This window comes from Lolium perenne, chromosome 4 (genome assembly GCF_019359855.2).
Source record: "Lolium perenne isolate Kyuss_39 chromosome 4, Kyuss_2.0, whole genome shotgun sequence".
NCBI lineage: Eukaryota > Viridiplantae > Streptophyta > Magnoliopsida > Poales > Poaceae > Lolium > Lolium perenne.
In genome coordinates this window covers 356,482,469-356,509,595 of record NC_067247.2, presented here as the reverse complement: position 1 = coordinate 356,509,595, position 27,127 = coordinate 356,482,469, and the positions used below count along the sequence as shown (strand labels likewise).

At 45.9% G+C, this 27,127-nt stretch overlaps 1 protein-coding gene across 1 annotated transcript; it reads left to right on the top strand.

Moving 5' to 3' along the window:
• The first annotated feature begins 9,249 nt into the window (after window positions 1-9,249).
• Window positions 9,250-10,789, top strand: LOC127349198 (uncharacterized). The gene is made up of 2 exons (XM_051374973.1): window positions 9,250-10,394; window positions 10,588-10,789. The coding sequence occupies exons 1-2, from the start codon at window positions 9,308-9,310 to the stop codon at window positions 10,671-10,673; spliced, it is 1,173 nt and encodes a 390-aa protein (XP_051230933.1). The 5' UTR covers window positions 9,250-9,307; the 3' UTR covers window positions 10,674-10,789.
• Window positions 10,790-27,127: the final 16,338 nt, after the last annotated feature.

The following is a 27,127-nucleotide window of genomic DNA, read 5'->3' as shown; positions in this document are numbered from 1 at the left end:
GAGTTTGTTTTGAGTTTGGTGTGGAGGAAGTTTTCAAGGATCAAGAGAGGAGGATGATACAATAGGATCAAGGAGAGTAAAAGCTCTAAGCTTGGGGATGCCCCCGTGGTTCATCCCTGCATATTTCAAGAAGACTCAAGCATCTAAGCTTGGGGATGCCCAAGGCATCCCCTTCTTCATCGATAAATTATCAGGTCACCTCTAGTGAAACTATATTTTTATTCCATCACATCTTATGTGCTTTACTTGGAGCGTCTGTATGTTCTTGTTTTGTTTTGTTTGAATAAAATTGGATCCTAGCATTCATTGTGTGGGAGAGAGACACGCTCCGCTGTTGCATATGAACACATATGTTCTTAGCTTTATTCTTAATGTTCATGGCGAAGGTTGAAACTGCTTCGTTAATTGTTATATGGTTGGAAACAAAAAATGCTACATGTGGTAATTGGTATAATGTCTTGAATAATTTGATACTTGGCAATTGTTGTGCTCATATAGATCATGTTTAAGCTCTTACATCATGTACTTTGCACTTATTAGTGAAGAAATACTGTAGAGCTTGTTGACATTTGGTTTGCATGATTGGTCTCTCTAAAGTCTAGATATTTTCTGGTAAGGGTTTGAACAACAAGGAAGACAGTGTAGAGTCTTATAATGCTTGCAATATGTTCTTATGTAAGTTTTGCTATACCGGTTCATACTTGTGTTTGCTTCAAACAACCTTGCTAGCCTAAGCCTTGTATTGAGAGGGATTACTTCTCGTGCATCCAAATCCTTGAGCCAAAAACTATGCCATTTGTGTCCACCATACCTACCTACTACATGGTATTTTCTGCCATTCAAAGTAAATTGCTCGAGTGCTACCTTTAAAATTCCATTTTTTTTCTTTGCAATATATAGCTCATGGGAAAAATAGCTTAAAAACTATTGTGGTATTGAATATGTACTTATGTATCTTATTTCTTAATAAGTTGCTTGTTGAGCGATAACCATGTTCCTGGGGACGCCATCAACTATTTCACCTTTGTTGAATATCATGTGAGTTGCTATGCATGTTCGTCTTGTCTGAAGTAAGGGTGATTTATCATGAGTTGAATGGTTTGAGTATGCATATTGTTAGAGAAGAACATTGGGCCGCTAACTAAAGCCATGATTCATGGTGGAAGTTTCAGTTTGGACAACAATCCTCAATATCTTATGAGAATATTATCTGTTGTTGAATGCTTATGCATTAAAGAGGAGTCCATTATCTGTTGTCTATGTTGTCCCAGTATGGATGTCTAAGTTGAGAATAATCAAAAGCGAGAAATCCAATGCGAGCTTTCTCCTTAGACCTTTGTACAGGCGGCATAGAGGTACCCCTTTGTGATACTTGGTTAAAACATATGTTATGCAATGATAATCCATGTAAATCCAAACTAATTAGGACAAGGTGCGGGCACTATTGGTAATCTATGCATGAGGCTTGCAACTTATAGGATATCTTATACATAACACATATGCTTTATTACTACCATTGACAAAATTGTTTCTTGTTTTCAAAATAAAAGCTCTAGCACAAATATAGCAATCCATGCTTCCCTTTGCGAAGGGCCATTCTTCTACTTTTATGTTGAGTCAGTTTACCCACTTCTTTCTATCTTAGAAGCAAACACTTGTGTTAACTGTGCATTGATTCTTACATACTTGCATATTTACATTCATCATATTACTTTGTATTGACAATTATCCATGAGATATACATGTTACAAGTTGAAAGCAACTGCTGAAACTTAAATCTTCCTTTGTGTTGCTTCAATGCCTTTACTTTGAATTTATTGCTTTATGAGTTAACTCTTATGCAAGACTTATTGATGCTTGTATTGAAAGTACTATTCATGAAATGTCTTTGCTATATGATTTAGTTGTTTACTCATTGTCTTTACCATTGCTTCGAATCGCTGCATTCATTACATATGCTTACAATAGTATTGATCAAGATTATGATAGCATGTCACTTCAGAAATTATCTTTGTTATCGTTTACCTACTCAAGGACGAGTAGGAACTAAGCTTGGGGATGCTTGATACGTCTCAAACGTATCTATAATTTCTTATGTTCCATGCTGCTTTATTGATGATACTCACATGTTTTATACACACTTTATGTCATATTTATGCATTTTCCGGCACTAACCTATTGACAAGATGCCGAAGAGACAGTTGTTGTTTTCTGCTGTTTTTGGTTTCAGAAATCCTACAAAGGAAATATTCTCGGAATTGGACGAAATCAACGCCCAGGGTCTTATTTTTCCACGAAGCTTCCAGAAGACCGAGGGAGATACGAAGTGGGGCGACGAGGCGCCGCCACACTAGGGCCGCGCAGCCTAGGGGGGGGCCGCACCGCCCTAGTGTGTGTCCCCCTCGTGACGCCCCTAAACCTACCCTTCCGCCTATAAGAAGCCTTCGTCGCGAATACCCAAGTACCGAGAGCCACGATACGGAAAACCTTCCAGAGACGCCGCCGCCGCCAATCCCATCTCGGGGGATTCAGGAGATCGCCTCCGGCACCCTGCCGGAGAGGGGAATCATATCCCGGAGGACTCTTCATCGCCATGATCGCCTCCGGAGTGATGTGTGAGTAGTTCACCCCTGGACTATGGGTCCATAGCAGTAGCTAGATGGTTGTCTTCTCCTCATGTGCTATCATTGTTCGATCTTGTGAGGTGCCTATCATGATCAAGATCATTTATTTGTAATGCTACATGTTGCGTTTGTTGGGATCCAATGAATATGGAATACTATGTTATGTTGATTATCAATATATCATCTATGTGTTGTTTATCATCTTGCATGCTCTCCGTTGCTAGTAGAGGCTCTGGCCAAGTTGATACTTGTAACTCCAAGAGGGAGTATTTATGCTCGATAGTGGGTTCATGTCTCCATTAAATCTGGGGGAGTGACAACAACCCCTAAGGTTGTGGATGTGCTGTTGCCACTAGGGATAAAACATCAATGCTATGTCTAAGGATATTTGTGTTGATTACATTACGCACCATACTTAATGCAATTGTCTGTTGTTTGCAACTTAATACTGGAAGGGGTGTGGATGCTAACCCGAAGGTGGACTTTTTAGGCATAGATGCATGCTGGATAGCGATCTATGTACTTTTTCGTAATGCCCAATTGAATTTCACACTACTCATCATAATATGTATGTGCATTGTCATGCCATCTTTATTTGTCAATTGCCCAACTGTAATTTGTTCACCCAACATGCTATTTCTTATTGGAGAGACACCACTAGTGAACTGTGGACCCCGATCCATTCTTTTACATCGAATACAATCTACTGCAATACTTGTTCTTACTGTTCTTTGCAAACATCATCTTCCACACTATACATCTAATCCTTTGTTACAGCAAGCCGGTGAGATTGACAACCTCACTGTTACGTTGGGGCAAAGTACTTTGGTTGTGTTGTGCAGGTTCCACGTTGGCGCTGGAATCCCTGGTGTTGCGCCGCACTACACTCCGCCACCATCAACCTTCAACGTGCTTCTTGACTCCTACTGGTTCGATAACCTTGGTTTCTTACTGAGGGAAAACTCGCTGCTGTACGCATCACACCTTCCTCTTGGGGTTCCCAACGGACGAGTGCTTTACCGTCACAAGCATATATCCACATATATATATATACTCAATTCATTGTTGGAAGTTTTCATGAAGTAGAAGAATCTCCCGCACACAACTATGCCTAGTGAACCACATACATCATCATGTATGTTTTCACTAAGTTAGTTTCCCGTTCAACTCTTGGCCTATGAACGGTATTTCAGTCATTCTCTTTAGAAGAAATTTGCAAGCGCTAGACGATTCAAAAATCGAATGACTCCAAAAATCCATTTGCATGGAGTTCCTTCATGCATTCCTTTCTAACATGACCTAAATGGCGGTTCCACTAATAAGTGGAATTCACATCATTTGCCTTATGGAATTTTAGCATCAGTGTTATGCATGTGTGCTTCACCATAAAGATTTATAATAACTTATCCATCGTACATGGAATACTTGTCATAATTTGAACAACTCATTGTTTTCATTTGACTAGAACAAAAAAACAATTATAAAGTTCTTTATTATAAATCTAAAGGGCTAGGTAGAATGCCAACGACGAACACAACAACACTTTATTTTGTTCCAGACGTGCTTTCCTACCATATTCCTTGTCAGTCACTTAGGCCATTGTATTCTTGTATTGCGTTGTTTTGTATGACACTTCATACCAACCAATATGGTACAACTACCCAAGAATTTCATTGTGTGACCAAACAAGGAATACATTCATAACATGTATATCATCTATATACACCTGAGCTAGACTTTCTAGTATTTTCTTTCTTTCTGCCAAAATATTTGTAGTTTCTCTTTTAGCTTTCCTCATTCCCAGAAAACACCTCACCTTCAATAACTTCTAGGTTTGTTGGTCAAACATCAATAACTTTGAGGTTCTTACCTTAAAGTTGATCATCACATGACAAGTGTTCCAGATTTCACTATTAGTAACCTTTTAATGTGATGAACAATTTCACTCATAATTTTTATCCATCAAATCATGAGGTCTTTCCGAGACCATGTATGTACATGCTAGGCTCATAAAGTTTTAACCTTAGTATTCGCATGTGCAAATCTGGCTTGCACCCGTTGTATGCACACGTAGAATCTATAACACCCGATCATCACGTGATGCTTCGAAATGACGAGTCTTAGCAACGGTGCATACTAAGGACGATCAATTCATGGATATGCGAATATCGTTAGTGCCCAACTAGTTGGAGGATCAGGACGCCTAGCGTCTTCAACCTTCGTACATTCTCATAAAACTTATGAGTTTATGTAGTCTCACTAGATTATATTCTGTCATCTTGCAGTAAGGTCTTAGATATCACATATATCTCATACCTCGCTTATTTCTGAAAACAAAATTTCCAGCTCCTTACTTTTCAAACGGATTTGAACTTGAAGTTTCACGGAGACAAGATGATTTTAGGTACTAATTGAAACCATTGCTCTTTGAATCAGCAATGCGAGGTTTACTAAAAGTTTGCAATAGGACTTAATCATATCTTGATTCTTTAACAATACGGTGCCAGTCCGTAAAGTTACTTGTCAGACTTAACAGTATTTCTATCTCAATTACAAGACTAGCGCATGGTAGATAACGGATGCAAATTCTACAAATTTAATTTAAAATACTATTCAGATTATGTTCATGATAATTAGTTCATGTTTTAATCTAATTACTAATAAACTCCCACTTAATACAACATCCCTCATAGTTGTTTAGTGGTACACGATCCATATCCACTACACCAAAACCGATCATCACGTGAGATGATGTAGCTTCAATGGTGAACATCAACATGTTGATCATATCATCCATATGACTTGTGTTCAACCTTTCGGTTTCCTTTGTTCCGAGGCCATGTCTGTACATGCTAGGCTCGTCAAGCAAACCCAAGTATTTCCGCATGTGCAACATGGCTTACACCCGTTGTATGTGAACGTAGAATCTATCACATCTGATCATCACGAGATGCTTCAAAACGACGAACTGTAGCAACGGTGCATACGAGGGGAGAACACTTTATTATCTTGATATTAATGTGAGGGATCATCTTATAATGCTACCGTTGCGATCTAAGCAAGATAAGATGCATAAAGGATTAACATCACATGCAATTCATAAAATGTGATATGATATGGCCTTTCTTCTTGTGCTTTTGATCTCCATCTCCAAAGCACACGAGCATGATCTCCATCATCACCAGCATTGCACCAAGGTCCATGGCGCCGCTTCATGGTTGTCCATCACTTATAGCTACTATAACAACTACTTGAAATAAAGCTATTACATGATGAATAGACACACAGGTCTTAACAAATTTAAAGACAACCATTAGGCTCCTGCCGGTTACCATAATACAATAATGAACATCTGATACATCAAATATAATCATCATCACATCATGGCCATATCACATCACCAAACCCTGCAAAAACAAGTTAGACACCTCTAATTTGGTTTGCATATTTTACGTGGTTTAGGGTTTTCGAGTGAGATCCAATCTACCTATGAACATGAACCACAATGGTGATACTAGTGTTGTCAATAGAAAGAGTAGATTTAATCTTCACTATGGTGGGAGAGACAGACACCCACAAAGCCACTTATGCAATACAAGTTGCATGTCAAGCGTGGAGCAAGTCTCATGAGACGCGGTCATGTAAAGTTAGCCCGGGCCGCTTCATCCCACTATCCCGAAAGATGCAAAGTACACTAACTAAAAACAACAACAACATCAACGCCCACAAAACCATTGTGTTCTACTCGTGCAATAGATCTATGCATAGACACGGCTCTGATACCACTGATGGGTTCGTTGCATGGAAAACAAAAAATTTCTACTGCAAAGACGAATAAATCCAAGATCTAATCGATGGAAAAGGCAAGATCTAATCTACCAAGATCGAAGCAATGAGATGTATGTGAGACTAACCGTCGAAGATTCCAAAGCCTACGAGATTAGATCTCGTTGTTGATGTAGTCGATCATCTAGTGCTGCAAATCGGCAGCACTTCCGTACTCGGTCGTGCGTAAGGTGTCGATGAAGCCCGTCCTCTCCCCATTCCAGCGGGCAACGGAGGTGTGGTAGATCCCCTCAGAATCCCAGCAGCACGACGGCGTGGTGGTGGAGGTGGAGGAGAAATTCCTGCAGGGCTTCGCCAAGCCTGCACAGGAAGGAGGAGGGAGAGAGGGGCGGCTAGGGCTTGGGGGGATGATGTGCTGCACCCCAGCCCTCCCCTCCCTCTTATATAGTCGTGGGGGGCTGCCTTGGCCCCTCCTCCAAGCCCAAGGGTCGGCCAAAACAAGGGGGGACTCCCCCCCCCCCCCCCAAGTTAAGTCCCTATTTTAAGGGATTTGATCTTATCCACTTGGTACAGCCAAATGGGCCTTGGGGGGCTGGTGTGCGTGGCCCATGTGGGCCTATGCGACCCCTCCGGTCCATGTTGGTCGTCCGGGAAAGGTGGGCCCCACTATGGTACCCTCCGGAACCTTCTAGAACCTCCGGTACAATACCGAAAAATCCTGAACTTTTTCGGTAACCCTGAAAATGACTTCCCATGTATGAATCTTATTCTCCGGACCATTCCGGACCTCCTCGTGATGTCCTGGATCTCATCCGAGACTCCGAACAAACTTCGGTCTCCATCTCATATTCCGAATCTACTTATGCGACATCGAACCTTAAGCGCGTCACCCTACGGTTCGTGAACTATGCAGACATGATCAAGACTCCTCTCCGAGCAATAACCAATAGCGGGATCTGGAGATCCATAATGGCTCCCACATATTCAACGATAACTTAGTGATTGATTGAACCATTTACATACGATACCGATTCCCTTTGTCACGCGATACTTTACTTGTCCGAGGTTCGATCATCGGTATCTCCATACCTTGTTCAACCTCGTTACCGACAAGTACTCTTTACTCGTACCGTGGTATGTCATCTCTTGTGACCCACTGTCGTTGCCTAATAGACGGTGCCTCGGAGGAGGGATCCTCACGAGGGGGAGAAGAAGTAGGGGCCATAGGGCGGAGTGCACACGGGACGGTGGTACGCGATTTACCCAGCTTCGGAACACCTGCACGATGACAGGGCCTACTGCTGCTTTTCTGGAATTATCTGGGCGCTTTCGCGATGTTAAAATGAGTTGTGATTGTGCCTCTAGGGCTCCCGAGATCCGGCTTATAAAGGCGCTCGGATCTAGGGTTTACACAGAGAGTCCTAACCGGATACAGGTTGCCTAACTACGGTACAATGTCTTGTCGTGCACGTCAAGGATCCGCCTTCCCTTATACGTCGTACCGGATACGGGTTCCTAATGGGCCTTCATGGATCCGGGTTCCTCCTGGGGTCGGTCGGATCCGGCTCCCTTCTCCTGGGCCGAACTTCATCCTTCAGGTTCAACAGCAACTGGGCCGCCCGATGGGCCACATGCCACATCACCATCTATGGGCCACCCGGGCTTGCCAGATCTAGGCACTGTCGATGGTACACCCATGAAGTATACCCACAACACCCAGTCACATGCTTGCAAGCTAATCAGACGACATTCCACCGAGAGGGCCCAGAGTATATCTATCCGTCATCGGGATGGATAAATCCCACTGTTGATCCATATGCCTCAACTCACACTTTATGAATACTTAATCCCATCTTTATAACCACCCATTTACGCAATGGCGTTTGATGTAATCAAAGTACCCTTCCGGTGTAAGTGATTTACATGATCTCATGGTCGAAGGACTAGGTAACTATGTATCGAAAGCTTATAGCAAGTTGAACTTAATGACTTGATCTCATGCTACGCTTATTTGGGTGTATGTGACGTATGTCCATTATATCATTCACCCAATGATATAACCTTGTTATTAACAACATCCAATGTTCATGATCACGAAACCATGATCATCTATTAATCAACAAGCTAGTTGTACAAGAGACTTACTAGGGACTCTTTGTTGTTTACATAACACACATGTTTCAATGTTTCGGTTAATACAATTATAGCATGTGATGTAAACATTTATCATGAACACTAAGATATAACAATAACTAATTTATTATTGCCTCTTGGGCATATCTCCAACAGGGGGTGGGGGGTCTCCGGATCTGTTGGGCACGTGGATGACGGCATGCTGCGGCGTTTCTCTTCTTCAACTATGCCAATGAAGATGACGTCATTGGGATTTGGTGATCACGGGGAAGATCCCCGGCCGACGTGCCACAAAGTCTTGGGTTCATCACTTTCATCGGCTCGAAAAGCATCTTTGAATGTGATGGTGTGCTCTCCCAAATCTAGGTATGGCGGCTATTCGCTTCTTTTTTCGATGCTACCATGATGGCGGCGGAGGAAGATGGACGATGTTTCGACGAGGCATAAGTTTCTTGAAGGGTGGAACTGTAATTTTATTTCTTGTGGGGTTCCTTGTGCAAAGTTGCTTGACACGTATATTTCTCTCGTTTGGTGACCATATGTAATGTATAATCTCTGTAAAAAGATTGTCTAATGAAATATATAATTATTTCAAAACAAAAAAATGGGCAATATAGCTCACAGCTCATTCCATGTGTGAACATGGCGAAGATGCGAAAATCCAAAAAGGCACGCCGCGGCGGCGCCCGCTCGATGCGCCCCTAATAAAATCCCTCCACAAAAACACCGATCCCGCGACGCGTGCCCGATCAATCCCCCTCGCCATGAGCCCGCCGCCATTCGACCACGGCTCGCCGCCGGCGCTGGTCGACGACGCCATGCGCGAGATCTTCCTGCGCATCCCGCCGGACGACCCGGCGTCCCTCGCCCGCGCCTCCGCCGTGTGCACGGCCTGGCGCGGCATCATCTCCGACGCCGATTTCGGCCGCGAGTACCGCGCGTTCCACGGAGCGCCGCCCGTCCTGGGCTTCCTCTACAGCTATTCGTACTTCTGGCCCTCCCAGTTCATCTCCACAACCGCGTCCTTCCGCTCGCCTGCCTGCCACGATCGCCACAACTGGTACGCCCTCGACTCCCGGCACGGCCTCGTCCTGTTCCAAACCCACCGTGGCGGCGAGGAGATCGGGGATTTCGCTGTCTGCGACCTCGTCACCCACGACCAGTGGAGTGTTTCTGCTCACGCCGGCCCCGAGTGGTCGGATATCAACAACTACTGGTGGAAAGCCACAGTGCTCTGCGGCAGGGTCGGCCAGTGCGACCACCGCGACTGCAGTGAGGGCGCTTTCCTCCTCGCCTTGGTGGGAGCTAAAGACACGGAGGTCTTCGCCTCCGTCTACTCATCCGAGGCTGGTGAGTGGAGCGCCACCATCTTCACTGAGATGCGGATTTCCCACATGCTGATGAACCACTCGGAGCAGTGGCACAGTGCCCTTGTTGGAAATAAGGTCTATCTCCCTTATGATAACACAGACCTGGTAGTGGAGTACGATGTGGGTGCGCAAGAACTAGCGATGATCAAGGTGCCACTCGTTTGGACTGCCCTCGTCGGGGAGAAGGACGGCATGCTTCTGTACGCGTCCGTCCAGGAGTCTGAACTTTGCCTATGGTCGGTGGAGCCTGGTCCTAATGGTGCCGCACGTCGCAGGGTCATCGACCTAGACCCGTTGCTCCCTAGTTTTGCCCTCTCTTCCTTCGTGGAGGTGGTTGGATTCGCAGAAGGTGCTGGTGCCATCTTCCTGAGAACCGATTTCGGGCTGTTCACAGTCGAGCTCAGTTCAAGCCGAAGCAACAAGGTTCACGAGGATATATTCGACGATAGAATCATGCTCTACGAGAGCTTCTACACTGGAGGTACAGACCAGCCTCCAACTGTTCTTTCAGACATGCTCACTAGCACGCCACTGACTAATATTTCTGTGCTTGCTCTTGCGTGTGTATTTAGTTCAACATTTCCCAATGCAGTATTTGGTTGTATTTGAAAGTCGACGAGTGTATGCACTTCTTGATGCATAACTAATTCCCTTGGTTCCGTGTTGCGATGCAGGGCATGGTGAGCGTGGCAGGCGCGCACTTGTTGGTGCTACAAGGCGATGGGCTGGTCTACTTTGGCTATACGGGGAGAATTTGTAGTGAACTTCGTTGTACTGTGTGTGTTGCTGGTTTAGTTTGACAGTTTGGTCAGGCTGGATGCACCTTTGCAGTATCTGTGTCCCGTTTGGCAAAATTATGAACTCGTTTGAGTTTTATGTGTCAGGCTTGATCGAGCTTCTCAAGTTCAAGATGCTCGAAAAAAGCAAGCTGTTCTTTAAAAATCAACATAAATCGTATGTTTTATCTTTTTTGAACAACGACATGCTGTGGCGCAGTTGGTAATGGTAAAGAAAGCTTCATGTCATCATGTGGATACTGAAAGGAAATGCTGCATTCACCTAAAATAACGACACTTGATCAAACCAGAATGAAAAGGCTTACACTGAAAAAGCTTGAGTTTGAGTTGGTTAGGCACTCGTGGGTTTCTACCTATGTTATTGTCTCGCTTTGGGTGTCCTCTTTCTGCTTGTTATTGAGTTTCTACCTCTTATTGTCTGCCAGATAAAAATATAATCTGAAACAAATTATTATATGGATAAAAAAATATCTATAACGTGATTCAACTATGACCATACCGAGAAATGAGCTGATAAAATACGCCGAGTTTTAAATTTTTGCATTCACTTTGGCACTTTGCACACAAATTCGAGTTCACCTCTCTCTGTTTTGAGAGAGAAACCAAATTAATTTCCACCGGTGGGCTTACAAATTACAAGGACCCAAAGGAAAACCAAAATTACATCATAATCCTCCGATTTTGCACATAGGCCCTCTAAACAGAAAGGGAAAACACCATCAAGTAGTTCTTCTCCATCGAAGTCGATCTTGAGCTTCAGAGTACGGGCGTCCACACCACCGCCGGGGACTAGGCCACTTGTGGTAATGCAGACGGAGCTCCCCGTGTAGAAGTTCATGGAGGGCCTCCCATATGGCTTGGCTGCCAGGAGGTTATAGTTGAGATGGCACTAGGAAGTATTCGTGCCGGAGCTCGGAGCAGCCTCCATTCAACCATGAATGCATGTGGGTAGACGGGTCTTGGCTGTTGGAGGACCACCGAGGATGCGCTCTAGAAGACCACCATAGTCTCCACACCTTCCGAGTCCATAGATCTACAAAGACTAGATGAAGATTGATGCTCCTCATCTTCTCCACCACCTGGGTGGCCTAAAAGAGGAAGAACATCGAGTAAATCGCCACGATCAAGAGAGTATGCATGCTTATTAAGATGATTCCGCCAGATTTATGATGACACTACAACAAGTGTGTTAATTCGTTGGGACTCCAAGTGCAAAGTGATGCAGCAAGAGAAATTTTTCCCACAAGGGTGACTCGGGGTTTATATCGAACTCTCGGGGAACAAAGGCAAAGCTTCTTCCAACCTCGTCTAGCAACCTGCAAAGCAAAGTCTTTGTCTTATGCCCCCAGCTCCAATGTATGGTTGTCAAGCACAAGGTTTCCGTATTAGTAAAGTAAAATAACAATAAAAAATAGTAGAAAGAAAATTAAAACTATAAAGTAAACTAAAACAAGTAAATAAATATGTTTTTGGGTTTTTGGTTGTAGTTGCAAGAAGTAAAGATATTTTTGTATTTTTGAAACTAACTAATGTTTAAAATGTGATGTCTAGTAAAAGCAAGTAATAGTTGTTTATTATGATAAAAAATGGACCTGGTTTGTGGGTTCACTTGTCTACTCTCTCATAAAGGCGTGGTAGCATTAAGAACACGATAGATAACTAAATATTGATGAGATTTTATTATGTGTCTTGATTAGCATTCATATGGGAATCACGTCCTAACATAAAGATAATACTACAAATCTTGCTTATTTTCCACAAGAAAGGATACACTTCAAGAAATCTAGATTTAAGAATTAACATAGCATAGCTTTAGGTAATTTGATATGATGTTTGAATAACAAATATGCTATCTTAAGCAAAACATATCACAATAGATCAAGCATATTATATTAAACAAGACCTCTTAGATAGTTGTCACTATGAATTATATATCACATGCATTCACTTTATCCCTAGTGAGGTAACAAAAGAATTGCTAAAGACCATAGTAGATATGAGGCTTGCTGTTACAACTCATTACTACCACCATGTTACTCCATCTAATACATACCATTCCCCACACATGCTCTTCCATACAAGTTTGATCAGAACAAGTAATAAAGAACAGGGTAACAATATGCATCTATTAATACATCAAGAACATAATAAAGATTCAGATCTCATAGATCATCCAATAAAACAAAATATCCAACACATAGGAAATTACAATATGGCCATAATCATGATAGACTACTCACATGGCATCTAAGCAACATATCACAAGAGAGATATAGATCGAGATACTACCACAAAAACATAGTCCAGAGGTGTACTGCTCCCTCTTCATCATGGTGGCAGTGTTGATGATGTTGGAGAGGGGGAGATGCAACCGTGGATGGCTCCAGCAGTGTTCCCCCCTCCAATCTTCGCCGGTTCAACCTCAGTTTCTAGATTTTCGTGTTTCCACGCCGCCTCCACCGAGAACACCTCGGTGGTCTTGATGTGGGCATTACCCTTCGGGTAACCAACATTGTCCTACCTCCCTTGGCCCTACATGGGGCCCATGAGCATCACCGCAGCCCAAAGTGGATCAACACGTCAGCTGCAACAGTGGAAAGATGGAAGGAGAAAATTCCTTGACGGACAAGGCAAGAAGACGCCGACTAAAGGAAGGATAGATTAGATCTCACCTGTAACCTAGTTGAATCCGTGCAGGACTCTTAGGACCTAGCTTCCTAAATAAAGTCCAGGAGAGGGCCTCCCGGATACTACCTACACAACACCGCATACATCAAACCATAGTAACCTTGCCTCCCGGCGAGATCATCATCATGTAGTCTATCAGCTTCCCCATTGTAACCTTTTTAACCAATAATAAAGATCATACAAGAAGGAGTAAGGATTTTACCTCATCGATGGCCCCGAACCTGGGTAAATCTCGTCTCTTGCTCATTTGGTATCCAATATTTAGTGCTAACCTACGGGATTCCATCAACCCTAAGCCCCTCATGGTGGGAATTGCCGAGGAGCACCCTCGTAAATTGGCGCCGTCTGTGGGAAACCTACTCGTTCAAGGCACATCATTGGTTGTTCCGATCATGCCGGCTACATCTGGGTTGACATCGTCATCATCGGCTCCACCATCGCCGATCTTGGAGGAATCGATCTGCTTCGGATCTTTCGAGTTAACCCCCCACGCCTTCTCGTCGCGTCCGGCCTGTTCGGGATGGACATGGCGTTCGGGATCATCCACCTCAACATCAGTGCGGTGGTGTTCTCCGACTACCTGACCCGATCACTTTGGGCCCAACAGTATTCGTGACTTCATCGACCACTGCATCGGCAACGCCGATCGTATCAGATCCATCATCTCCATCGGCATCATCATCGCGCCAGACTACGTCTACTATGTCCGTCGGGTCTAATGACTCCGAGTCATCGTATTGATGTCGTAAAAGTGCATTGGCTGTGACACCAGGCACGAGCTCGGCTCGGATGCCCCCTATTAAGTAATCCTCTGACGAGGAAAACATCGGCAACCGCGGTGACATCATCCCTTTGTTCGCGGCAAGGTTGGCACGTTACCAAGTCTGCATCACCTTTGACCCTAAAACCTGAACCGAAACCCCTGTGGGTGGCAATACTGCACGCATCAGCAATGATCAGCGGTAGGATGGCGAAGCTAGCGGCAGCATAACCAACACCACCATCTTAGTCTCTCAGGCGGAGTGGGACGTGGCGCAGAACCATGTTCGGCTAGCCAAGGAGCAAGCGGAAATCAATCAACGTCGACTGGCAGCTGACCTGTCAAAGACCATCACCAAATTGATGGCGACCACCAACAGCTGGGCTGATGGCACATACCGCATGCGGAAACTCCGCCCACGCAGCGAAAACAACGAAAACAATCAAAGGCGCCTCAATGATTTGGGGAGCCGACAAGATTGCGACAACGATCGCCGCAAGAAGAGGAGAGGCCGCGGCCTCGAGGCGGCTGGCGATACCAACACGGTTACAGCTGGTCAGATCGATTGGTGTGATAGCCAGCGCAACGATCAAAGCGATGACAATCGCGGTGGATCCGGAAGCAGCCGAAGCAGCCGACGAGACTGCCTCCCACAGGTGCCCGGCCTGCCAATTGCAGAGCAGCTGAACGCTCCCTGCTACTTGCACGCCTACATCGACTCAAAAGACAACGTCAAGAAAGATTTTCACCTACTCAGGGACTATCGGAAGTTCCTCGATCTTTGTAAGGTTTACGAGACGCTGAACTCCGATTCCAATACACAGACACACGTGTCGATACATGGTGCGCCTGCCCCTAACCAGCCGCTCGCGACGCAGTTCCAGGACCAGCAAATCCAACCTCGCGCTCCAACCAAATTTTTCCCTCCACCGTGGGTGAAGGTGAACATGATCCACAAGACCGGCATCTCCAAAAGGGAGCTGAAAAATTCATGGAGGAGATAAATCTCGCGGAATTAACCATGGCGAACGTCCAAGAGTACATTTACTAGTCCGAGCAGAGTATCATGTTCAGCAGGGCTGATCATCCGATGGCCGTTCCTAGGCCAGGTCATGATGTGCTAGTATTGGAAGCACGGATTGGAGGGTTCAATATGAGTGAAGTATTCATGGACGGAGACAGCGGCTTAAACCTTCTGTTCGCCAAGCACGATGAAAGCAATGGGCATCATAACCGACATGCTACAAGAACCCGACACAGGTTTCCACGGTATCATCCCGACCCTGCCCGCATACCCTCTCGGCAAGATCTCCTTGGATGTTGTCTTCGGAAAACCCGATAACTTCAGGAAGGAACGACTCGAGTTCGAGGTAGTGAACTGAGAATCACAGTACCACGCTATCCTCGGGAGGCCAGCATACGCCAAATTCATGGCAGTGCCCCATCATGCGTACCTGACACTCGAGATGCCAGGCAACAACGGGACCACAATCACCATCCACGGAAGCTTCTCACGATCCGATAATTGCGACAAAGAGTTTCAGAAGATCGCCTCCAAGTTTGGGATCAAGGAGGAGTTCAATGCACAAGACGTAATCACCAACCACAAGCAGCCACCTACCGATAATCAGAGCACAAAAATAACGAGTTTGACGCTGCCAAGGAAGCAAAGAAGCATCAAGTGCATCCCTCCAACCTGAAGAAAACAATCAACACGTCAGCTAGCCTTACTATCGCATAGGAAGGCGCGCTCATCGAGTTCCTCCGTGAGCATTGGGAAATTTTATCATGGGAACCATCCAACATGCTAGGTATTCCCAGGGAACTTGCTAAGCACGCCCTCAATGTTGACCCCAAAGCCAAACCTGTCCAGCAGACGTTGCACCGTTTCTTGGTGCCGAAGCGCAAGGCCATCAACAAAGAAGTCAATCGGCTCCGCAAGGCCGGATTCATCCGAGAACTCAAGGAAGCCAAGTCGGTAGCTAACCCAGTTATGGTGCCGAAGAAAGATACGACGGTCCTCCGCATGTGCATAGACTTCACCAGCCTCAACAAGCACTGCCCAAAGGACCACTGTCCGCTATCGCGCATCGACTAGATACTCGACTCCACAGCGGGCTACGATCGCCTCTCCTTCCTTGATGCTTACTCCGGATACAACCAAATCAAGCTGGATGAGGAAGATCAGGAGCTGACCGCATTCATCACACCGCATGGTGTCTTCGTCTACAATGCCATGACCTTCGGCTTGAAGAATGCAGGCGCAACCTATCAGCGATGCATGCAAGCCTACCTCGGGGAGCAGGTCGGCAGGAATATCGAGGTCTACATTGACGACATCGTCATCGAAACCAGGGACGCCGCACGCTCATCGACGATCTTCGGGAGACATTCGATAACCTCAACCACTACAAGATCAAGTTGAACCCGAAGAAGTTCTTCTTCAGGGTCCCTGGAGGCCAAGTGCTTGGGGTACTTCATATCTTTCCGAGGAATCGAAGCCAACCCCCTCAAGATCAAGGCCGCCCACAACGTGGAGCCGCCAAGAAACATGCAACAGGTGCAAGAATTGGCGGCTCGGGTGGCAGCTCTCAGTAGATTCATCGCCAAGCTGGGGGGGGGGGGAAGCACTGCCCTTCTATGACCTGATGAAGAAGTCATAAAAGTTAGAGTGGACCTCAGAAGCTCAGGACTCATTCGACAATCTCAAGAAATTCCTATCGACATCCTCGGTCCTCATCACCCCTCATGAAAGAAATCCAATGCTTCTCTACATCGCAGCTACAAGAGAGGTGGTCAATAACGTACTAGTCGTCGAACGTGAGGAAGTCCGAAAGATTTACGGCACCTGGCATCCCATCTATTACCTTAGCGAAGTACTCACCCCAGCCAAGCAGTGGTATCCGCATCACCAAAAGTTGGCATATGTTGTATGGATGACAATACGAAAGTTACAGCACTACTTCGCGGAGCACCCGATCATCATTGTCACTGAAGCTCCGATGAAGAACATAATCACCAACCCAGATGGTACGGGTCGAGTATCTCTGTGGGCCATCGAGTTGGTGCCACACGATATCTCCTATGTCAATCGAACATTCATCAAGTCGCAGGTCCTCCCGGACTTCTTCGTCAATTGGATCCAGTCACAAACGTTGGCTGCTCCCGATACGTCGGGCTCCTGGACCATGTATTTTGACGGCTCGAAGCGGAAAATGGGCCCCGGCGCTGGCGTCGTCCTCGTATCACCTCAAGGCGACAAGATGAAGTAGGTAATGCAGATTAATTCCCAGTTCCAACAAACAATGAAGCGGAGTATGAAGCACTGATGCACGGCATGCACACGGCAAAAACATGTGGCGCCACACGCCTAGAGATCTACTGGGATTCGAACCTCGTCGTGCAACAGTCCATGAATATGTGCGATGCGGTCAGCGACAACATGATCGCCTACCGTGAGATGTACCGCTTTATATAAGGCAAATTTGAAGGCTGCGAGTTGAAGCACATCGGCAGGGCCAACAATGAAGAAGCCGATACTTTGGCAAACATCGGATCCACATGGTCTGCAATTCCGGATGGAGTCTTCTACGAAGTAACCAATCAATGTTCCATCAAGGTCAAACCTCCTGCACCACCTACACAGTCGACTACCGACTCGGGGGTTGCGCCCAAAGCAGTCGAGGAAAACATCGTCATCGGCCCAAGCCAGCAGGATCTGCTTCTCGAGCCAGTTTGGACTTAGCCTTTTCTTGCATATTTACTACGACAGGAACTACCCGACGATCCAGCAGAAGCACGGTGCATCGTACTCCGATCCAAAGCATACACGGCAGTAGCAAGCAAACTCTACAAACAAAGTATATCGGGCATATTCCAACGATGTATCTCCTTCGAAGATGGAAAAACTTTGCTACATGAGATACACGAGGGCACTTGTGGCCACCACGTGAGCAGCTGAGCACTTGTCGCCAAAGCCTTCAGAGCTGGATTCTACTGGCCAACATCAGCCAAAGACGCTAGGGACCTGGTCATGAAATGCAATCCCTGTCAACGCTTCGCGCCGAAACCACACGCTCCAGCCAAGGACCTGATGACCATAACTCTCACGTGGCCTTTTGAAAGTGCATGGAGCCCCCATGTGTGGTTTTGGTAATTAATGACAATCCCTTTGGACTAATGGTTGCATTGAGTTATACTTGTAGGAGTTGTCTATAGTCAATGCTTGAACCATATGTTGGCTTCAAGGTTGCAATAAATAATAAATAAAACGCACCAAAGAAGAAAATCCCCCATAGTGGATTATGGGGGAGCAATGCACAAGACTTCATCAAGAAAGCATAATCAAGAAAGGCATCCCATCTTGTTGCGGTCAAGATCGTCATCATCGAGCTCAAGTGGAATGCGCAAGGTTAAGGTTTGCTTTTGATAGGGTTTCTTTCTTACCGGTCTCGTGGTTTATATGGGAGACCGGTTTATAGGCTAGACGTCATACTATCAAGGGGCTCTCGAGTGAATAACTCGATTGTATCGTTCGGAGTGCGGTCAAACCTTTGCATCCTTGCATCAACGTTCTTGGTTTTTATTTGGATCTTTTCCATGTGGTGTTTTAGAGCTTGTGCTTATTTCCATGACAAGCTCTAGTTCATCGAAAATAGATTTTGGTATATCACTTGCTATGTTTTCAATATTGGAGTTTTTCTCGGTTCTCCGGGTTTAGAGGTTTCACTCTAAAATTCCTAGAAAATCACCCCCACTAGTTTTTTTTGGGGGGGGGGGGGGTAGCTCTTGTCGTCCTCTTTCCAACAAAATTTGTTTTGTCTCATTTGGATTTTCCAATCTCAAGTTATTTGCATTTCAAAAAAATTCCTCGCTAGCTCTCGGCCGCACGCTGGCCTGCCCGATCAATGCCACTCGCTCCCCAGCCTACGCCCATATGCCACGCCTCTCGCTGCTTTCCTGCGCGTCCGCTGCCTCAATGGCCCCATGCTGGCCCTGCTCCTCCCAATCCATTTTCCCCTGGTCGCTCACTGCTAGTTAGTTGCTGCCGCACGCGTGTGGCTGGGCTGCAGTACCACGGCCCATTGGGCGGTACTACCGGCCCAAGCCGGATCTATCTTGCCACAATGGGCAGTAAAATTAGGACCCCTATTTAAGCCTTTTTCTTGCTCTCTCTTTAGTCACTTCTTCAAGCTTTTTCTCTCCACCATTGTTGCTAATTTGGAGAGCTTCCCCTCCCTCAATCCCTCTATGATTCTTGCTCACATTTGAGGAAAAGAGAGAGGAGATCTAGAACTACATTTGAAATAATCAAATCCCCCTCTTTGTGAGGGAATCACTAGATCTAGATCTTGGAGAGAAATTTGATGTTCCTCTTCTATTTTGTTCTTCCTCTCTTATTCTCTCAATAGTTTTAGCACCTTTGTTGGAATTTGAGGGTGAAGGACTTGAGTATCTTTGTGGTGTTCTTAAAATTGCATTTGGTGCATCGGTTTAACTTCTCCACATGATACATGGAGGTGAAAGTTCGTGAGTATACTACTCTGGGAGCTTTTTCCGGGAGCTTGTTCCTCTTGGGTCTTTGGACCCTAGACGGCTTGGTGGTCTTTGTGGTGTTCTTCGGGACTCCAACTAAGTTGTCGAGATTCTTCAAGGGCAAGGCCTTTGTGGCAATTTATTGGGAGCCTCCAATTAAGTTGTGGATATAGCCCCAAGCATTGTGGGTTCGGTGACCACCCTAAGGTTCCATAGTGGATCGAGGTCTTCCCCTTTGAAGGGAAGGATCGGGGAGCACACGGCCAGGCCTTCGTGGCGTTTGGAGTGATTTGCCCTCCACACCGTTCCAACGGAGACTAGCACTCACAAAAGTGAGAACTTCGGGATACATCATCGTCTCCACGTCACCTGTGGTATTCCTATACCTGAGCTATTTACTTGTGCACCTTACTTTGTGATAGCCTTCGTGCTTGAAGTTATATATCTTGCTATCTCATAGTTGCTTGTATTGCTTAGCATAAGTCGTTGGTGTACATAGGTGAACCGTAGTTATATAGGTGTTGTGCTTGACAAATTAAATGCTAGTTTTATTCTGCATTTGTTAAGCCATAATCGTAAAAGTTTTAAACCACCTATTCACCCCCTCTTCTAGGCGGCATCTGTGTCCTTCCACCTTTCGTGCAGTGGGGACTCGATCAAATTGGGCCAATGCCAAAATCTTCACCAGGAGGCTATACTTATTTATTGGTCACAGTCGACAAGTTCACCAAGTGGATAGAAGCTATACTAGTCACCAATCAAACGGTTGTAATAGCTGTCAAGTTCTTCAACGGCATCACTTGCCGCATCGGTATACCGCACAACATCATCATGGACAACGGAAGAAACTTCGCCTCCAATGAGTTCCATAGATTCTGCGAGGGAATCAGCATCACGCTTAGCTTCGCTTACGTTTCACACCCTCAAACCAATGGTCGGGTGGAAAAGATAAACGATCTAATCTGCGACGGGATAAAGAAACGCTTCACGAAAACAGCTGGTGCATGGGTCGAGGAGCTTCCATCGGTACTGTGGAGCCTACGTACCACCCCAAAAAGATCAACATAGTACACACCTTTCTTCCTGGTGCACGGAGCTGAAGCTGTTTCCATGGAGTAACTATCACATGCGAATGGCACACACCCAAAGCTTTAACAAAGGTGATCTAGTGTTACGACTGGAACTTTAGAATCTCCATGGGAAGGATCTTACATCGTCATGGAAGTCATCACAAGAGGTTCCTACCGCATCAGAAATACTACAACTGGACTGGTGGAGAGCAACCCATGAAACGTTTCGCAGCTGCGACGATTCTATGTTTAGGATTTTCCTTCCTTTACTTCATTCAATAAGGCCTCTTAGCCACAGAAGAGACAATATGTACATCAGTTACAGTTTATTTATCTATACAGTTCAAGTTCGTCCATACAAGTTTTACTCCCTTCATCGGGACACACCCGAAGTTACTCGGGGGCTCCTGGAGGCTTTTTCGATTGCCGCGTCTACTCCCATCAGGAGCGCTGGCCTACAAAATAAACATCGTTTACATGATAAATGAAATAAAAACTTCTGAACTACCCACGTAGCGAGCATACACGAATACTCAAAGTTGCAGCCAATAAGTCATGTACACAAAACATACGGCTCCGCGCGACACATCGTACTCACGATAAAAGTGCCACGTGTCCATCAAGCTAGCAGCGCACTCGATCACTCGAGGGTTGACGCCAATGCAAGTTAAAATAAAGGGCTTTCTATTTCCGTGCCCTCGGGTCCTTAGTTGTGCTCAGTTTTTCCCAGATCCTTAGTTTTTCCTCAGTTTTGCCCAAGCCCTTGTCTGAAACCCTTACAAGTGCTGGAACGGCCGTTAGCCCGACGGGTCAATAACTTTGACCGTTATCTGTTGACTAGTGGGGCCACGTAGATCCTGCAAAACACGTCAGACCATCCATCTTTGTTTGACCGTAAGCATCGATGTATCCCTGACCAAAACGTGGACGAGTGGGGCTTTGGTATATCAAATGACAAGTGGGGCCATGACACTGATACAAGGGGCAATACACGGGTAGGATTAGATTTTGAAACAGAGCTCTACAACGATGGCATGGAGGAGGTGGCCTGCAGCGTGCCGAGATGAGATCGATGTCCACAAAGAACTGCATGAGGCGAGACTAGACGCATTAGATAGATATGAACTAGACGCGTTTAACCATGCAAATAAGAGAAGAAATTGTCGAGGACATCGACGACAACCTCAACACTTTTGACTAACGGTGTCGGACACGAACGCGAGCAATGTAGAGAAAACTAGTGTCTCTCCTTTCTGGCATGTATAGATGGGTGCTAGGGGAGTGTGGTGGCAAAGGGAAAGACCTCGCGGTGGTCTGTGGCGTCCAGCATAGCGGGGCGGTGTGGCCGTGCCCACAGCGGCGTGCATGTTCGGCATTGGCATCAGTATGTACGTTCGTCATTGGCCTCGGCGGTATCTCCGGTGTGTCAGTGATCGAATGAGGGGACGGGATTGAGGGTGCATCCCAACGGTGACCTAGCACTGGCGGCGAGCATAGCCGTTCTGACCATGCCGATCGGCATCGACATCGCTTGGAGGCTGTGGTGCTCGAATCATGGTGGTACATGCATAATATATAGAAGACCCTATATAGAAAATAGCTAGATCTCTAAATCGATGCATATGAAGCTACATAAATATTCTTGGTCATAATCCCCTTATCTAAAGGGGATGGATGCATGGCTTCACGTCGTCGTCGCTTTCATCGTCAGTATCTTCGTCGTCCGTGTAGTAGTACATCCTGTACATTGTTCCATCGAACACCTTCACTGTGAGCAGATCATCGCCTTCATATTTGAAGTGTAGGAAGTAGCCGAAATCCACACCGTGCGCGATGGCGAAATTCTCCCAGCCCTTGTCGAGGTACATCCGGCCTTGTCCGTCAAATAGGACCTCCACGGTCCAGAGATGAGGACCGCAGTCAGCTGTTCGCAGATACACCTTAGCGGGCTCCTGGCCATCAAGATAGTCCGCAAACTTTTCTGGGAGTGCCTGCAAATAGATCGAGCGTCGATCGTTTGAAATTGGGCCCTTGAAATTAAAGGTTTTTTAGAACATGCACATAATTAATCACATGGATCATATATGTGGGAACATGTACATACCTTCTTGGCCAAAGGGTCTTCATTGATGATGATGAAGAACTCCTCTATGATCAATGGCAGTGTTGACGGTGGTGGTGGCACTGATGATGATCTACCACCCCGGCCGCCCCTTCCCCTTCCCCTTCCGGTCAGCGTCCGAGATGTGGAAGTCATTGAAATGGATCAAGTGTATGTGAACGAAGAAGAGATAGGCAGAACCTATTGACATGAAGGATGGACGCTGTGGGGGTTTATAAGGGAGAGATGACCGTTGTGGGGTTTACACAATAAATTAAGGTAGAGATGACCGTTGTGAGGTTTACACAATAAATTAAGGAGGAGATGACCGTTGTGGGGTTTATATCTCAACAAAAAAGTAAGGGCATGCCTAAAAGAAATGGAAATTCGTGATAGTTTATCATTTTACCGTGAAAAGTAATGCCTAAATAGATCGTGGAAAATAATGCATAAATAGAGGGAATATAGTACGTGGCAAACTCGTTATTGCACATAAATAGAGGGGTGGCACTATCCACCGGCAGAGAGAGAAAGGGGTGGCCACGAAGAGAGAGAGGGGGTGGCCACGAAGAGATGGAGAGGGGTATACTGCCCGTTAGATCAGTGAATCAACGGTTGGTGGAGTCGATCCGTGTGACAACGGCACAGCCAATCAGGATAAATTTCGTCTTCTGTGAGCATTTGTGAAAGTACTTGAGGGCAAAACTGAGTAGTACTAAGAAACCAAGGGCACGTAAATAGTAAATAGACTAAGAGATTCAAACAAAAGAATTACACAATGAAAAATTTGTGTTTTGTACAATATAATTCATATTGGGCAACATCAAATTATTTGCAATTCAAATATACGTGAGTGTGACAATTATGGCCTCATATAGACAAACTATGTTTTGGGGAAGATGTTTTGCAAAGGGGTTTGAGTGGAAAACCATGCATGTTCATAGCTACTACTGATTCTGAGAAGTGGCAATTTGTGGTAAAACTTGATTTATCTATGTTTGTTAAGGTTTCCTAGGGGGTAGGTTGCGTATGAAGACTCCATGAGTAAGTGCCACTATGTTTTTATTTTTTTGGATTTTTTTGCGCCTGAAATGACTCAATTAGCTATGTTAATCTCATTTGTTGACTCTCTGTTGACCAGCTACTTGAGGGAATAACTAAGTATATTACACTTGCCAGTCTAATTACTCGAGGGGAAAACTAAGTACAGATAAAATTTCTGTACAAGGCCCAAGGTTATAACTGAGTACACCAAACGTCCCAGGGTTAGACTCGTGTTGCGGTGCACGCTGCAGCCGTGCATAGCGGACGCGTGTTGGGGTACACGCCACCTTCGTCTTTATGAAGCCCCTCTTTCTCTCCCTCGACGCTCACCCACTCTCCCATTTTCACTGCGACCGCCTCTCCTGTCCCATCAACTTCTCCACAACCGAAGAAAAAACCCCGAAGAAAATCGCCTGCGATGGAGAAGAATGAGATGCCCATTGTCGGCGCATCAGCCACCGCCGCCCCCATCCAGGCCACCGTCGCTGCTTCCAACGTAGCCGCCGGCGCATCAACTGCCAGCGCATCGGCCGCCGCCACCGTCCAGGCCCCCGTCGCTACTTCCAACATAGCCGCCGCCGCCATCCAGGCCCCCGTCGTTGCTTCCAACGTAGCCGTTGGCGCATCGGCCACCGCCCCCATCCAGGCCCCCGTCGCTTGGGATCCGTACGCACCAGTGCCGTACGTCGCGCCGGAGAACCCCTACGACACCAGCAGCATCGACGACGAACCAGAGGTAACTCTTTGTTCCCTTGTTCTTATCCCATTTCAATCCTTTTGTGTTAGATCTTGCGTTATTAGGGTTTGTCTGTTCCTAGTTCAATCCTTTTGTGTTAGATCTTGCGTTATTAGGGTTCGTCTATTCCTAGTTCTAGATCTAGCGTTATTAGTGTTTGTGATTTGATTTTGTTTAAGATTTGGTTAATTTATGTGAGTAATCAATCCCATCCGGTTAATTTGTGTCGATGATGATGAATATTTGGGCACAAATTGATTCAGGGTTTGGTCAGTGAACAATTGTTGTGTACAAATTTATTATGCATGATCTTTGGTTTACTGACTCAAATCCTGGATATAAGTGTGTCCAATGTAACTGAGTCTACCTCTTTTTTTCGTGCCCATATTATCATGCATGATCTTTTGTTCACTCTCTGTTCCATCATAGTTGCAATTGACTCCTTGTTTTTTGCATGATCTTTTGTGCTACGTGACAGGTGCGGAGCAGCGACGTCGACAACGACGACGAGTCCTTCCACACCAAGACTCGTCACGTCCTCAGGAGGCTGCAGTCCGGCCATTACGATGGTCCCTTTGCTCGAGGCATTTACAAGTGCCCCTTCTGCAACAGGAAGCTCCGCGCCATCGACTTCAACTGCCTGGTGACCATATGTTGAATCCATTGGCAGATGCGGTGCTAGAGTTGGAACGACCTTGAACGTGCATGCGTTCATGGCCAAATACAAAGCACTTGGGATTCACCTGCGCAACCTCCAAGCGAGTCACAGGCGCTACCTGGAGGCGTTGAACGTGCCTACTACACTCTCTGTATGTGACTGCTCTATCTGTAGAGCAGCTTAAATTCATGTAAAATGTAGCTTATGTTGGATCTATCGGTAGTACTGTTGGATCTGTCATGAATATATCTATTCTATGTTGGCTGTTGTATACAGCTTATCCTATAGTTTCTCTGGATTTGTGCCCTAGATTTCCTCCTTTATTGGGTAAAAACGAATTCATAAAGAAATGAATGGCGTTAAAAAACAGAAGGAGAAGCTGCTCTAGATTTACTACCAATTTGTGCAATCAAGAATGAATGAGATCGAGCGAGAGAGAGGGAAAATGTCTAAGGAGCTGGGGAAAACTGAGTATAACTAAGGACCCGAGGGCACGAAAATAGAAAGCCCTAAAATAAAATTATGGCTCTGCACGATACACCGTCTTCACGATAAAAAAAATGCTATGAGTCCGTCGAACCCTGTAGCGCACCCGAACACTCGGGGGCTACCATCGACGAAATTCGCATGAAACAACGGCTCATGCCAAAGCATCGTTCACATGATACTCGGGCTACGAGTCCATCGTGCACATCATGCACATGGTTCTCTCAATAACTCGGGGCTGCTGCCAACGTAATTAAAAAATAAGTACAACCCCGCATAATACATTGTTAACATGATAAGATCGCTACGGGTCCATCGAGCGTGCAACATGACTTGATCACTCAGAAGTTGTCGTCGACACTACACAACCTAAACCACGGCTCCGCGCCAAAAACATCGTCTTCACGATACTTGATCCACGAGTCTATCGAGCTTGCGGTTTACCCGAATGCTCGGGGCTGCCGCCGACGCTTAACACCTTTAATACGGCCCTGTGAAAGTACATCGTTCTCACGATAAGCTTTACTGTGGGTCATTCCATAGTGCGGCTCGCCCGTTTCTGTGGACATCGCCATCGACCAAACTCTAACGCAAAGAATCGGCTCAACAATAATCACATATTTTGCGCGATAAAGATTGCTTCGAGGTTTTCATAAATTACAACACACCCCAACACTCGGGGACTGCAGAAGACGATATGACCTATCAATTACAGACAAGTATCACATCATGTGCGTAACCACTCGATGTTCTTTACATTGGCTTGCGCTAATTCGACCATCCTGCCCCTCGATTGGCCTAATCTTGCAGGTCTGCCTCGGTGCCCGCCTCCAACCTTGTAATTATAATTGTAGCAGGCCGGGCGCCTCACAACATGATAGTATTGATGCAGCTCAACATCTGCCTTGGCAGTCAGCTCCAAATCGACTGTCGGGTAGCGAGCTAACACGAAGGAAAAAAGCAAGTTCGGCTCCGGCAAGAGCTGATTCCGCACTAGAGTCCGAACACTTGCATCATTCCTAAATTCCGCCATCAGAGGCAAAGTCAAAGGTGCCGGGTCGAGTGAGAACACCATATCATGGTCAAGCCTCCACGATACTTATCAAAGAACCTGTGCACCTGCTGTACCCGATCTTGGAACTTGGCGACAATGACAGCCTTTGACCTACTGGTCCAGACCAATCCGTGTGGTTGTGACAGGTCAGTCAAAGCACCGACCTTCTCGTGCACACGTTTGTTCTCTTCCAATGCGTTCAAAGCAAAGACTATCGAAAAAAGGACAACTGGATCATGAGGAATAAAGCACTTGAAGATTCAACGAGACAATCGAATATCGACT